The 15,521-nt window shown below is 34.4% G+C and overlaps 1 protein-coding gene across 28 annotated transcripts in view; it reads left to right on the forward strand.

Moving 5' to 3' along the window:
* Positions 1–15,521, forward strand: part of LOC125666552 (leucine-rich repeat-containing protein 15-like) — a 412,115-nt gene that overhangs the window by 321,660 nt on the left and 74,934 nt on the right. For 27 of the 28 annotated variants that reach the window (XM_056151679.1, XM_056151700.1, XM_056151697.1 and 24 more), the window contains one exon: positions 11,548–11,619. The exons of the other annotated variant lie outside the window; for it this stretch is intronic. In XM_056151679.1, the coding sequence (XP_056007654.1) occupies positions 11,548–11,619 (72 nt within the window). The remainder of the gene's footprint in view (positions 1–11,547; positions 11,620–15,521) is intronic. 28 annotated transcript variants of the gene reach the window in all.

Raw genomic sequence — 15,521 nt, forward strand, 5'->3', positions numbered from 1 at the left:
GTTGGCTTCCTTTCACTCCAGATTATTGTCAAAACAAGAAGTAAGTGAACTGTCACATAATAATTGCTATATAAACAAGTTAATGATTTTTCCTTTCTTATTATCTAATGATGAACTGAAAGTGCTAAACGTGGCAAAATAAAACACTAATAAGAATTATGACATGCATTCCCTTTTACCTCCCATACACTGTAAGAATTGTCTGTTGTTTAGTGAGCATTTGGATACCACCTTTTATTCTTAACTTAAAGGTATATATGGGATCTCATTTGTTAAGTCATTTTTGTGACTTTTCCTACCGATTTTGTGACTTTTTGTCCAGTGACGTTTTGTCCTGTGACTTTTTGTATTGTGACTTTTTATCCTATCTGATCATCATTGTGATTTTTGTCCTGTGACTTTTTGTCCTATGGATTTTGTGACTTTTTGTCCTGTGACTTTTTGTTCTGTGACTTTCTGTCCGTATACCAACTAATCTTTATAGAATTTGAGAGAGAGAAAGAGAGAGAGAGAGAAAGAGAGAGAGAGAGAGAGAGAGAGAGAGAGAGAGAGAGAGAGAGAGAGAGAGAGAGAGAGAGAGGGGGGGAGGGAGGGAGGGAGAGAGAGTACTATTTAACATAACTGAGTGTGAAGAAACTGTTATGTGTATGTGTATAAATGTTGCACTTCCTATCTGCGTCAACGCCCCAAATATCGATCAGCACACGTTTTACCCGTGGAACAGCAAAAGCAACTTCATAAAAACTGATAACTCAATTGTATGACAAACGGAATGATTTGAGTTTCTCCATTGTCAACTTCCCATATTTATGTAGCAATATTCCATTATCATTGCATATGGTGTTTATATATCTCAGCTGATTCGATATGCCAGAGCTTGTTCTGCGTATAGTCAGTTTTTAAATCGAGGTAAGCTACTGCCAAACAAGTTGATGGTACAGGGGTTTCAACAGTCTCGATTGAAGTTAACATTTCGCAAATTATATGGTCATTATGACGATCTAGTTCGTCAATACAACCTCGTATTGGGTCAAATGCTGTCTGACGTGTTTCATACCGGTTGTTAAGCCGTTCTTGGCACACTAATTTTGACTGCGGATAACTCCGTTTACGTAATCAGGATATAGGTAAACGTAGTTTTGGGGTATACGCCACTCCTGTCGTATATGTGCGGCCTTAGTTTACAAAGTATGATACATTTTGATTCAACATGCAATTAGATAGTAATTTTGATGATGTTGACATTTATATGTACCGTAATAAAAGAAATTAGTAAATTGTAAGCGAGAAAGCCAGCACTTGAGGAAGGAATTAAAAAAGCACCCTAGTTTAATTACTGATAAAATGTGTTGGGTATAAGTAATTATACGCTGATAAGCAGATTACATGCCCTGGGGGTAGAGACATTACACATTTGACATCCTGTATGCGACGCGTTGAACATATACACGCATGGTCTTCTCCCCTGTGCGTTGTTTTAAGATTAATTCTATGTAAAAAATAAAAAATCAGATAGGGTCTGACCGCTCAATGCCACGGATTTCTTTGATTTTAACAATATTAACTTTAATTGCACCATCTTACATAATGTTAACCCCACCACCAAATGTGTACCATCCGTTGCCATGGAAACCGAAAGCAGTCTATGAGGGGTAATTGAACTGAAAAATTCAACCCATTTTACCAATGTTTTGTTCTTGTGGTATAGAACAAAATAAAACAAAAAAATAATTATCTCCATAATTCTCCATTTCCCATAAAATTTCCCCTTATTTATGATATTTATATCCACCTAAGGTAAAGAGTGTGTTACTGACCACTGTACCAATGTATTATAAAAGTGATTTTTGTTGGATTTCGTTGATGAATTTAGATAATTTGGAAAATACATACAGCATAATCAACTGTCATCAAAGCACGTCCATATCATAGACTCTTAATATATATAAAAAGATTAATGGTGAAACGTAGTGTAATTGATCTATTGTAGCATGACTACTGTAGATTTCGGCATTTTGCCAAAAATTCATACTAATGATAAATAATACAAACCTACATCATTTTCAGTCAAAATGACCAATATGAGTAAAATATATTTCAAAAATAAACATGGAGAGGTTTAACACATTAATAAAAATAGTTAAAGTGATAAAAACACGTAAACATAAACTGTAATCCAGTAGGACCCCCCCCCCCCCTCCGTAAACACCAAGTAGATTTTGCAGTCATTTCCATAAACGGGCAATACGACATGTATTGTATTGCCATGTAAACTATTATCAATGTCTAGATAAAGAATTAAGCACATGGATACCATAACAAGAAATGTTTGCAAACATACATATCTCTTCAGCTATGCCATCTGTATACTTGTGTTAAGTTTTATACTACCATAGTCATAGCAAGGGATTACCAGGGTCATACATCAAGGGCACGGTCAAGCTGTCAATGTGTGAATGTTTGCTTCTTTATTATATTTCATAAAACTGGTGATTGGTTAAAGGTGGAAAGTTTCCATTTTCTCTGAAGTTTGAGCATACAGAAATTGCATAATGTACCCTTCTAGTTGACATCAAATGCATTCAGTACATCACTGCACTTCCAAGGTGTCCTTTTGAACTGAAAATCACCAAAAGGCTCTATAACCAGTGACCAACCCACGAATGAAATAGCATCACTATAAAAAACGTCTTCTCAAGATATTGGGCAGACACCAATAAATTGTTCATTGTACTGCTTAGTATATGCTGACCTTTAAGAAACCAACATATGACATATCATAATTGAACAACAGACTCAAGATATTGGGGGACACCGTTGCATAGAGTACATTTTTAATTAATTGATTGATTGATCGATTTATTGATGTCATCTGCCACACTCAGCAATTGTTCAGTTATCTGGTGGCGCCCAGATTTTTTTGATTTTTTTGTTGATGGAAGAGAGAACAAAGATACAATGTACCTGGTAAGAGATCACTGACCTTCCGAAAGTAAACTAGGAAACTTTCTCACTTTTCTACATGTAACTGCATGAAGCTTTAAAATGTATTCAAGTTTGTTCAGTGTTATTGTAATCTATGTTGACATACCAGTAATTAGTAAATTCATAATATTAACACAGAACAACACATTTTTGCAAAGTTTATTATTCAACAAACATGTATCACAATGTTATCCAAACAACACACTCATCTTTTTTAAATCATTATAATAGTGATTTTTTTTCAAATGTTTAGTAATGAATCCTTAATCAGTAGGCTTAGATGAGACTCTTGCAGGAGTTATAGCCTGTTAATTTTGCAATAGTTTAGCTACATTAGTCTTCTGACACCAAAACTGTATCTTAACTAAGTCATGGTGTGTCCTTAGAAGAATAGACTACCAGTTTACTGAATCAGAATGAATTTGTGGCATGAGGTGTGTTCATTGACTGTAAAACTCGCAGGTCTTTTTTTCCAATCTCAAGATCTCTCTTTTGTCTTCTATATTGTATAAGATTCATGGAATGCATCTTCTGATCTTCAAGTTCTAAAAAATGTGTTGAACAAAGATTGAAAAGTTCATCTTATTTTTCACATTTTCATACAGTACATACCTAATTCAATTTGATTAAACTTTCTTTTACCTGTATTTACATGTACAAGATCATTCATGATGCTAGAATAGTAATCACACCAATTAATTAATTACTTAATTGATAGATTACCATCCCCGCCAGCCCCTCAAAAATCATATGTGAAATAACCATAGATTGGTATATCTGGCATTAAATTATGCACTTCTGTTGACAAAAACCCGTTTGTCATTGATATATTTCTAAGAAAATAAAAATTAAGAAATGAAATCCTCCCACCTGCCCCATACTTCTCAATGACCCTTGATGATAATCTACTAATTAAGTTGAATTGGCCTAAAGGATCTTATATTTTGATACAGTCTGTATACATGTGTTTATGCTGTATTCAAGAACTATTAATAGTGGTAATACTCATAAATTAACAAGGGGTCCGCATACTTTATTGGTTACCTGAGTATTAATCAAATTTTAAAAGAATTATAAGTATCACTATAGCTCTATGGGCTATGAAATTCATGATATTGGAATTTAGCTTATGCATATGCAGAAGAGGAATATTAAATCTTCTTGTTCTGCATATTTATAAGCTAAATTCCAATATTCAGCAGCAATATTAAACAAGAGTTCTTCTTTAAACATAAATTCCACAGAAAGTACCCATACTAATGAAGGACTTAAAACATACTATTTAATATGTTATACACTATATGACTCGATTAGGCTCACATTTACAACCCTCGGTTTTCGAAATTCGCAATTTAGGTACCTTCATAAGCATTCAACTTTATTAAAGGTAGTTCTACCCTCCTGTGATGTCATACGACTTTGCGAAGTCAATTATTTAATAAGAGTTATGCATGACATGAACATAAATTTTGTTCGAGTCCGTTTCAATAGTTATTGTAAAAAATCGTGTTAGCCATATGATATTTGAAACGTACACTATATGAATAATCAGTGAGCTACATTTTTCACAATACTATATTAGTTAATTCCCCCTGATTACAGGGAGTGTGCGGCACATTGCTGTCCTCATTTGATGGTGTCAATTAAGGAACAAATTTAAAATTTGCAATTTCTGATTGCAATCGATTGCTAGTTGAGGAAATTTTCTAAGAATTAAGTGTAATGACTTGAAAATAGTATAACTGAACACAATGTCTCTCTCACTGTTTGCAAGTATGTGACCCTTGTGTGTTTTTCTTTCAAGCAATGTAAGGTCATGATGTAACAAAGTATGTAAATATTAATTATTCCTCCATTTGTTTAGATCAGAATCATGATGTCCTTAGTATATCAGCAATTCTTCATTATTAATTTCTATCAGTATTTTCAACAACCAAATACAAAAAAACATGCAATGCGATATATGCCTAAAAGCATATGTACAATCTCAATTTCACAATGCACAAAACCACTTGTTGATAAAGGTACACCATATGTCAATAAACAAAGCATTTTAATTATCTCGAATTGACATCTCAAGTGTAAAATTTTCGTTAAAATATTTTTCCCAATCAAGCGTCCTAAAGTTCATAATTACAGAGATGAGAAAACTTTAAATCAGAATAGTATTTTTGTGATTTCTTCTGTAGATTAGAACCATCACATATTAGTAGGGGTTATCACAAGTGAACAAACTTGAAGGTAGCCTGACTCACCAATATATATGATTTTAACAATCTTTATCTAGAATAGCCACAAAACATTCACACGTTTGATTTATTGTAAATTTGACAGTCTCAGAGAGAGAGAGAGAGAGAGAGAGAGAGAGAGAGAGAGAGAGAGAGAGAGAGAGGTCATCACTTAGGATTGCATGTATTATCATAAATTAAGCCTAATCCTTTTGAAAATGTCGACATGAAACAAGATTTTATCAATATTCCTCAAATTTAATGATCCTGAAATATATGGAAATGTGATAGGAAACTCCCTGAGTGAATGATAGGTAGGAGACATACTTAAGGTATTCAATGTATAATGACCATATTTCATATCTAATAAATGGATGGTGGAATATTTGTAATCATGGTATCATTTTGAAGGGTTCATCAAATAAAAATAATCTACCATAGGAATTTTCAAAATTTTGTTTACTGCTTGATTTATTTCACCTAGAATTTAACATTGAAGTATATGGGAAAAGCATGTTTTATTACAATATTTTAAAAACAAATTATATTTTCATACTAATTTCTTGGTAGAAAGTTGCATACACTTTCTTTTTATGAAAATATGAAATAAAATTAATCATTGACCACACACATTTTTAGAAAATTAGATTTTTCTTAATTTTACAAAGGGCAGACAACTATTCCAAAAAATATTAAGTGCAAAAAGGTCAGCTTCTAATCATTTACCAGTCATGTGGATTTCATCTGCTTCGCTTTCATCATTATTCAACAATAAACTTTTATGTTGATCTCAATCCTTCAAAATTGTTCATTATCCTTTCATTATACATGGAATACCTTAACTAGTATTATATTGTACACCCATGCAGTAAATGCATGGGCTACTTTAATACAATTTTCAGTCTTCATGTATACCACTATAGCTAAATAGCCTGACTGGCGGTATAAAATAAATTTGGGTTCTCATATGGATACTCTAAGCCAGTTTTCTGATACATTTTATTCAGGCTTTACTTTAGAATTTGAATTCTAAATCAAAAGAATACTTACGTCAATACAAGTTCAAACACGGCAACAGGCAGGGCTTTTTCATATTTTCTATGAATATGTCTGTTAGCCTTCTGATTCCCTGATAATGTTTCTAATCAGATGTATTGAAATGAACCGTCAAATTCCACAACATTTACTTTTTCTACGACTACGTAGACCATTGGATGCTAGAGTCCGGTTACTTTGGCAAAGATCAAACGGATCTGTATTTCACGAAATAAACCGGAATCTGTTAGCACGACTGAAGATAAAGATCTTGGTAGTGAATTAAGTGAAGAAAGGTCATCTGATATTAATAAACTTCTGAAAAAGAAATTGAATAAAAACTGAAATTTCTACCTCCTGTCTTACTGAAAACAAATGAAGGCTGATCATATCCCGAATACAAGATAGTGTTACAAAGGGCAATAACTCTTTCTGGTGTCTTTTGGTTTGTGCACCAGAGTAAAGTACTGGCTTGTGTGTTTATCTTTGCTTTCTCCGCAAATGTGTGTCTGTACTTTTTTAAAAGTCCGATTCAATACATTTTACTAGCATGCAAGGCGAAGATAACGAACAGTGATCAATCTCATAACTCCTATAAACAATACAAAATATATAGTTGGGCAAACACGGACCCCTGGACGCACCAGAGGTGGGATCAGGTGCCTAGGAGGAGTAAGCACCCCCTGTTGACCGGTCACACCGGCCGTGAGTTTATACCAAATGACTGGGCAAATATATGTCATCCCTCTCTAAAAAGTACATATATCAAACCCTTATACATCATAAAAATAATTATCTCCATTGTTTTCAAGGATTAAATAAATTTAAAATAAATCTAAAAGCTAAACCCCAGCTCAACATTATTTTTACCATTCTCCTTTTTATAAACAATAGCGATTAATTGTTAATTATTCAAAATATAACATGCATGTACGGATCTTGTCCAGCTGATGTTAGAGGATCGGTTTCCATGGCAACCGTTGCTAAGTCAAACCTTTGCATATCCTTTTCGTTTTATACCTATTATAATATTGTTACACACAAAGTTTCATCAAGATTTGTAACATACCGTGGTCACTGAATTTTGATAGTTACATAGAATCACTCTTAAGAAAACGTACAGCAGGGATCCAACTGTTGTACATATAAACGATGTTCGATTGAAATGGGAAAACAAAAATCTTTCTTTCATCATAATGCAAAATTTACATTTTTTTATTCTTAAAACATACAAAATAATATTTTGTTATTGATAAAATGTTGAACCATTTCTCGAAGTCTACACAAACACCATTAAAACAGACAGAACATATTAATCTTGCACTCATATACGGTCATTTGTAGATCTATTTGTATTATTTTTTCACTAGCTGTAACAATTATTAGTTCCTAATCCTTATCATTATCTATAGCGTAAAACTCCTATTAAAAAACAAAATTAAATGCTGGTTTTTTGTTTGGTTTGGTTTTTTTTAGAATGAAAAATTGGAGGTGTATTAGATATGCTAAATCCTAAGTATATCTGGTTTTAGTAGGTCCCTGATTTTATTTTTCATTTTTTCTTAAATGATTTATTTAATATACCGGAATGTAACGCGAGATAGCTGTCCATAAGCAAGCCGTACTTATTTTCTGCCGACGAATAAAATAGCTATTGCACAGTTATTTTGCCCTAGCAGGTAAATAACAGTAGTTCACACCGCGGCGGTATAAATCTGCCCCGCAATGAAATCTCGCGGAGGGATAGTGCGTGAAGAATTAGCATACGGCGGGGGGAGCGTGGTTAAATACGGGATAAGAGTTGGACGTACTGTAGGAGGATAAATTATCCCCTGTCGACCGGTCACACCCGCCGTGAGCCCTAAGTTGAAACTAGTGTGCCAAGAACGGCTTAACCATCGATATGAAACACGTCAGACAGCATTTGATTCAATGATAGGTTGTATTGAGGTACTAGATCGTTATTTCTCTTTCTTCACTTCATCCCTCTGTCACTAAGTGTACTAGGAAACTCCGTAAAATGACAATTGTCGTTTCTCGTAAGATATGATGATATATTCGCCTGATTATTACGCCTTTGATCATTCATATTATATGTGTTATCAAGAATGTTTTTCGAGGAAGCTAAGTTTCGCTTCATAAAGATATTCATTGTTCAAGTTCACATAGTTCATTGTGTTCTACCACGATATGTACAGTAAAGTTAAAATCTGCCTTAGTTTGGGAATGAAAACAGGAACTTTACACATTTCTTTGACCAATCAGTTACAATAACATATTTCCGATATTTCAATGTCTGCGCCCACAATTCAAACAACTAACACGTGCAGCGTTTGTTTACAAGTAATAATGAACAAAAAAGGCTACAGGTCCCTGTTTATAGAAGAAAGTAAAGATTACAAGTATTTATTAATCAAAATTTGCATTAACAGCAGTGAGTACGCTTTTGAAATCTGTGTTGATGAAATTCATCGTATTCTCAAATCTGATGAGGAAATTCAGGGTAAAGTGGATGTGTTGAAATCTGCAAGACTAGAGTTGATCAGACACTTATCTAAAGAGAACGGCGTAGTTACAAATATTGTATTGTAAATTTATTACACCGGTGAAGTTAACAAAGAAGCGTTGCAACAACAGCTAAAAAGTGTTCAGTTTGCTCTCAATCGGCAATCCTCAGATTATTCCGATTTCAGGAGGCAATGACCTCCGAAGGATTTTCTTTTTACCCGAAAAAAAGCAACGATGTTTACCGATTGGTTGACTACAATACAATAATAACAACATAATGCAGTACCATCCAGACCCAACCTGATACCCAAGCAATCCAAGAAAACGGTCCCGGGGACTGTTTTGGGACTGCTCTCTCAAAAAGTGGAACTCCTATGGGACTTCTCTGGGAGTGCCCCGGGACCGCTTTCTGGGACTGCTTAATTCAGCAAAGCGTGAATGAATCACGTGATGTTATGATTGATAAGAAAACCTTCGATTTCAGGTTATAACAACATGTACATATATATTTTGATTGGAAACTTCATAATTATTTAAATCTGTCTTAGTGTTGTAGTGAAATTAAACAATTCTACAGTGCTGGGAATAAGTAACCCATATCTAACCAATCATTTACAAATTAAAAATAGGTGTACACGTAAGTAGAAAGCAGTTGATGCTAGTTTAATATAGACGATACGTGAATAAATCATTTAGGCGACTTTAAACACATTTATTTCAATAACCCAGTCGAGTATCCCAATTTAAGTATAAAATTCACAAATCAGTTGCGGATTTAAGGGGAGTGGGCGTCCCCCCCCCCCCCCCCCCCCGCGCTCCTAAAATGTTCAAAGTTAAGGCAAGTCGTGGTATCTTGTTTAGAAAAATGTACCCGCAGAAATAAATGACAAAATCTTTTGATTTCTTCAATTACTTTATTGGGAGAACTTAATGTTTTTTCAAAAACCCGTAAAATTTGCGCCATTTTGCTAATTTCACCTTATTAAAATTTGTAGAAAATAGTACAAATGACTTAAATAGAAGACATATTTCAAGCCCTATACAATCTGTAAAATCCAGATGCTTCCGGGAGCTTCGCCCCCTTGGCCCCCACCAAGGCGGCCTCCAGACCCCCTGCCTCACAACGTGGTGCCTCCCATAACCGCTATTCCTGGATCCACCCCTCCAAATCGTTGTTTTTATTGGGGGAGGGTGCTTCTATATTTTTCAGTTGCAAGTATATATATAAAAATCAGCAAGGGAGATAAGCCACGATCATCAAAAATCATTTTCGTGATCGAGTACATTTGATCAGCTGTTATGACGTTATAATGCATTAAATAAAAAAAATTGAAAATGAATTATTGTTTAATAAACCTTTATTAATGAATTTCCATGCATAACTATTTCTTCAGGATATCGTTTCATATGACCTTTAAACACATTTATCTTAATAACCCAGTCAAGAAATAAATATAATTATACTACATAATTTTCAGAACCCAAGATACACGTTACCTGAAAGAAGTATTAAAAAATATATAATGAATAACAACAACCAAATTGCCTGACAGAACATGGACGTCAATTGATTTTACCTTGTGAAATTGTGGGATACTTCATAAAAAAAGTGTCACAAAAGTATTTTGAATATGTGCTGTGTTCATGTATAATGTATTGTTTTTCTCTTTAATTACATCTTCGATTTCGACTATCGTATTGACCGTATGACGCGCTCCAGAGATTATCGATAATGTTTATTGATGATCTCACTGTCGGCTTAACTCCTCCAACTAGTTATTCTAACCCCGTCTACTGGTACTGCTGGGACAGCTGGGACTGCTTTTCAGTTTGTTTACTGGGACTGCTGTGGGACTGTCATGGAACTGCTTTCTGTTAGGTTGAGTCTGGCTGATAATTTAAGTACGAACAGTGATCAATCTCATAACTCCTATAAGCAATTCAAAATAGATAGTCCGACAAACATGGACTTCTGGATCAGGTGTCAGGAGGAGAAGCATCCGCTGTCGACTGGTCACACCCACTGTGAGCTCTATGCCCCGGTTAGACAAATGAAGGTACCCCTAGCCAAATCAGTGCTCTAGGAACGGCCAAACAATCGGCATAAAACTCGTCAGATAAAATGTAACCCAAAATTAGGCCCTCTTGGCAAACTAGATCGTTATAGCAACTATAGAATTTGCAAAATGCTGACTTTAAACGCTACTTTTGGAACCGCTGCACCATCAACTTGTTTGTCATAAGATTGCTTCGATTTAAAAACTGGCCATAAGCAGAACAAGCACATCGAATCAGTTGAGGGATATAAACATCATATGCAAGTGATAATGGGATATTGTTACATAAATATGGGAAGTTGATGATGGAGAAGCTGAAATCATCCCGTTTGTCATAAAGTTGAGTTGTTAGTTTGCGGTTAATATCTATTTTCAATCAAATAAATGATTAAATATGTTTGAACTAGAGTAAACCATCTTCGTGTATTACATTGTATGTAACAGCAGAATTTTACAAGATTGATAATTGAATTACACTTAACAGGAGCTCTTTCGTTTGTCGATGGCATAGGAATAATTACAAATAACTCAACAGATTGTCTCGGTAAACATCTCTTTATAGTGAGAAAGAATATACAAATGCAACCAATGCTTGTAGTGTAGAGAAAATGATTCAATGTATCTCCTCTCCCGTTTCCATTTTTACAGAATCTGCAGAAATCCTAAATAAGCCTCGGGTAATTGAATTAAGATTATGCTAATTGGATGTTAATCTCTATATCTTTCTGCTTTAGATACCTGTATGGTAATCGAATAACAACGTTACAGAAAGAGGCATTTGCTGGATTGGTGAAACTAGAAACACTGTAAGTGGTTTTTCTTTCATTTTATATGAAATGTGGATAATTTTTTTTTTAGTTTCACTGTTTTACATCTGTTTGATCTGAATTTCTCGTTATAATTATAGAACATATACGGTAGTTTGATACAGAATACATATGTTCACAAATGTTATATCTGGTGTATCCTGGATAGAATAGCGTGTTTGTCTCTCTCTTAATTTCGATTTTTATAAGATTGCTGAAATTGTCAATGTTCATTATAAAATTATATTTGCATTTGTAACTGTTTTCTCCTACATAACACTATTACGAGCATTACTTATTTATCCCTGCATAAATCCACTACGGGGTCAACAGAGGTCATGGCTGTGCGTATGAACATTTGTTAAAAGTAGGTAACATGTACTACTTTTACTAAGGCAATACACATTTAGCAATCGCTCTCACTTACTGCAGAAATCTATCAATAAATGAAATCAACATCACAAAATGTATTTATGGTTTTATTTGTATTCAAAGCATTGGACTTTCATCCATAATTAATTAAAGCATTTCTGTAAACAACATTTTACTAGCCTATTGTATGTATAAAATGTTGTCTGCTACAACTTCACCCTGGTCATCGGTGATATGGAATTGTACCTACTGCTAGACGATGACGTAAGGCTTTAGCAAAAAGGATGTATGACCGATAAGTCGTCAAAGTACATTAAGACCTGCACACCGCACTGTTTCCGTGCCATAGCAGCCATAGGTGATTGATGTCGGTTTCCAAGTTTATCTCGGGACATCAAAGCGAGGCGTCCTTAAAAACCTATTGCTCATGTTTGTTAACAATCACATATCCAAATCCAAACCGTCCCTTACCTTAACTTCGTGCAGTTCCACATTCGATTCTCTGCGATGTTCGGTTTTTTCCGGAGATTCATCTGCGCTGCGTCCTCTGTCCTGTCTATAAATGATTTGCCTACACCTGACGACTGCTGCCCTGTTCTTCATGTTCCTCCACCTCAAGTTAACTCCGTAATATCCACCGAATATCTTTAAAAGTCGGTCTTCAACGTCTTCACTTTTCAAAAGTGAAAGTGCATCACAACTGTAAGTGTAATATTGCGCACCCCCGTTTGAATCATAACCCCCCCCCCCCACCTAAAATTAGACATATGGAAGAGTTTTCCATTATATACTATCGAGTTAATGTATAAATATATGTTGATATACTTGCTTTCTAGCGTCTTAATAATTAAAACAGTTCTTCATTTCATGGAACTTTGTTTTGTGTTATCGTCATTTTGAACATCTATGACGCTTCGTTGTGGGCGTCAACAATTTGAAATGTATGGAAACGTGTTGTTAATACAATTCAGCAATGTTACCGACCAAAAATGTAAATATAAGTAATAAGGTATCATTTTAAAATATTTATCGGGATATAAATACGGGTTGGTACATGATTAAATTTTCAAAAAAGCCCTTCGGGCTTTATGTAATTTGATCACGTGACCAACCCGTATTTATATCCCGATAAATATTTTAAAATGATACCTTATTTCTTAATAAATTTCTACAAATGAATTAAATATATCAAATACAAGCAATAGGAGTGGTATTATGATACCAAATCTATGTTCTTTGATAAACACCTGCCTTCTATATTTTCCCTATATGAAGTGGAAATCGGGATCTAATCTGCTGAAACCAAGCGTTTATACCACAGATTCAACAGAAGGCATTTCAAAATGTATTCCGTAAGTAAATGGGTTATGATAGAAGGGTTTCAACAATCTCACTTCAAGTCAAAATTTTGCAAATTCTATGGTCGTTATAATAATTCAGTTTGCCAATAAACCTATAATTGTGTCAAATGCTGTCTGACGAAATTCTTACTGGCGGTTAAGCCGTTCTTGGACACTGATTTTGACTATGGATTACTTAATTTACCTGATCAAGATCTAGGGCTAACGGCGGGTGTGATCGGTCAACAGGGGGTGTTTATTTCACCTTGACACATGATTCCACCATTGATATATTCATGGGTCCGTGTTTGCCTATTTTTTTATATTATATTCCTTATAGGAGTTGTAAGAGTTTTCACTGTTCGTTTTCTTAACATCTCATAGGTTTCTTTTTATTTATTTTGCTATTTTCTTACCAATATCGGCGATGGATTTAGTTCTCTTAGACCCTATTTTCACCTTTGATGTCGCGTAGTTTATTTGTCCTGCGACATAATTTAATTCATTTTTTCTCTGTCAAAATGAATTAATGTACCTAAAATAAACAAACATACCTATTTACTACTTATGAATACCGGTATCAGAAATGGTCAGATTGAGGATCTTTTGAAAGAAGTAAAGAAATTGATTACAAGTGATTTGTCCAATCTAATCTCAAGATGTAAACGTCCAAACGTATTTTTAGAGTGCATATATCGTGCTTATTACCGCAATACCTACAGTCGATTTACACTAGGCTCCTAATCACACCTCTAGTGTATCCAGGGGTCCGTGTTTGTAAAACTTTTGCATATAGAACTTATGAGATTTGTCACTTCTCGTTGTCTTCTCCTTTCATTCTGGAGAATTCTCTTCTAGCACAGACAGTGTTAAGGCAAACAAGTATTACGTCATCTGTCTAGTGGACTGACAAACATCTTTCTAAAATTAAAAAAAGTCTATAATCTTGTCCTGATCACATATATTAATCAGGTTCAGTGAACTACACGATACTAGAAAACAAAGATAATTCAGACTCATTGAAACACTGTTAAATGGATGAGAGAGGTGTAAAACATACCGTTGGGATATTTATACCGAATTATTTTGACCTGATCAAGATATGAGGGAAGGGATAGATAAAAATGGTAAATATACGCTTTATTTCGGAGGAATGTAATTTAATAATGTCGGTATACAGTATGCAAGAGTCTACAAGTAATACTACTTTAACTCACCCGAGGTGAAAGCTCAAGTAAGCTATTGTGATCACCTTTTGTCTGTCGTCTGTCAGTTCATCTTTCTGCCTGTTTGTCCCTAAACTGTTCACATTTTCATCTTAGAACTTAGTACAAATCATCCATGGATGAAGGGGAATTAAGTTTGTTGAAATGAAGGGTCATTTCCATTTAAAGGGGAAATAATCATGAATATGCAAAAATAAGGTGGGCTCATTAAAATTTTTCCTTTGAAGAACAACTGTGCCAGATAAGTTCAAATTTAAATGGAAGTTTTCTGACATAGTGCATATTTCAATTTGTTAAAATCATGGTCATTAGTGGAAAGGGTTGGGCAACAATAAGGCATCAAAGTTTTACATACAATTGTATAGGGAAAATGTTCTCAAAATCCACTAGGCCTGGGAAGTTCAAATTTACATTAAAGCTCCCTGATATAGGTCAAATTGAAGTTTGTAAGAACATGGCCTCCAAAATAGGGGGTCAAATTTTCATATCCGAGTATATAGGGCATATGTTTAAAGATCTTTTCAAAACCCACAGGGCCAGATAAAATGAAAATTTACACGAAAGCTTTCTTACGTAGAGTAGGTCCAAGTTTGTGCAATTCATAATCCTCGAGGGTAGGCTAGAACCACAATAAAAGATCAACGTGTTATATGCTGAATTACTGAAAATGTTTTAGTCATTGCTTTATTATATACATGAAGATAGCAAGCAGTGCATGACCAATCTATAAGATATACAAAATTAAGAATCGACAAAACTTGAATATACAAGAGGTGGGATCAGTTGCATAGGAGGAGTAAGTACCCATACTTAGCCGTACATCTTGATCAGATAAACGGAGTATGTAGTCGGTAGTCAAAATCAGTGTGTAAAAACGTATCAAAGTATCAAACCTAAAGATATCTGTTCAGTAGTTACGTGCCTGTGATAATAAATGAGAATAATTCAACGCATGTGAATGTTG

This window comes from Ostrea edulis, chromosome 10, assembly GCF_947568905.1.
Source record: "Ostrea edulis chromosome 10, xbOstEdul1.1, whole genome shotgun sequence".
Classification (NCBI taxonomy): Eukaryota; Metazoa; Mollusca; class Bivalvia; order Ostreida; family Ostreidae; genus Ostrea; species Ostrea edulis.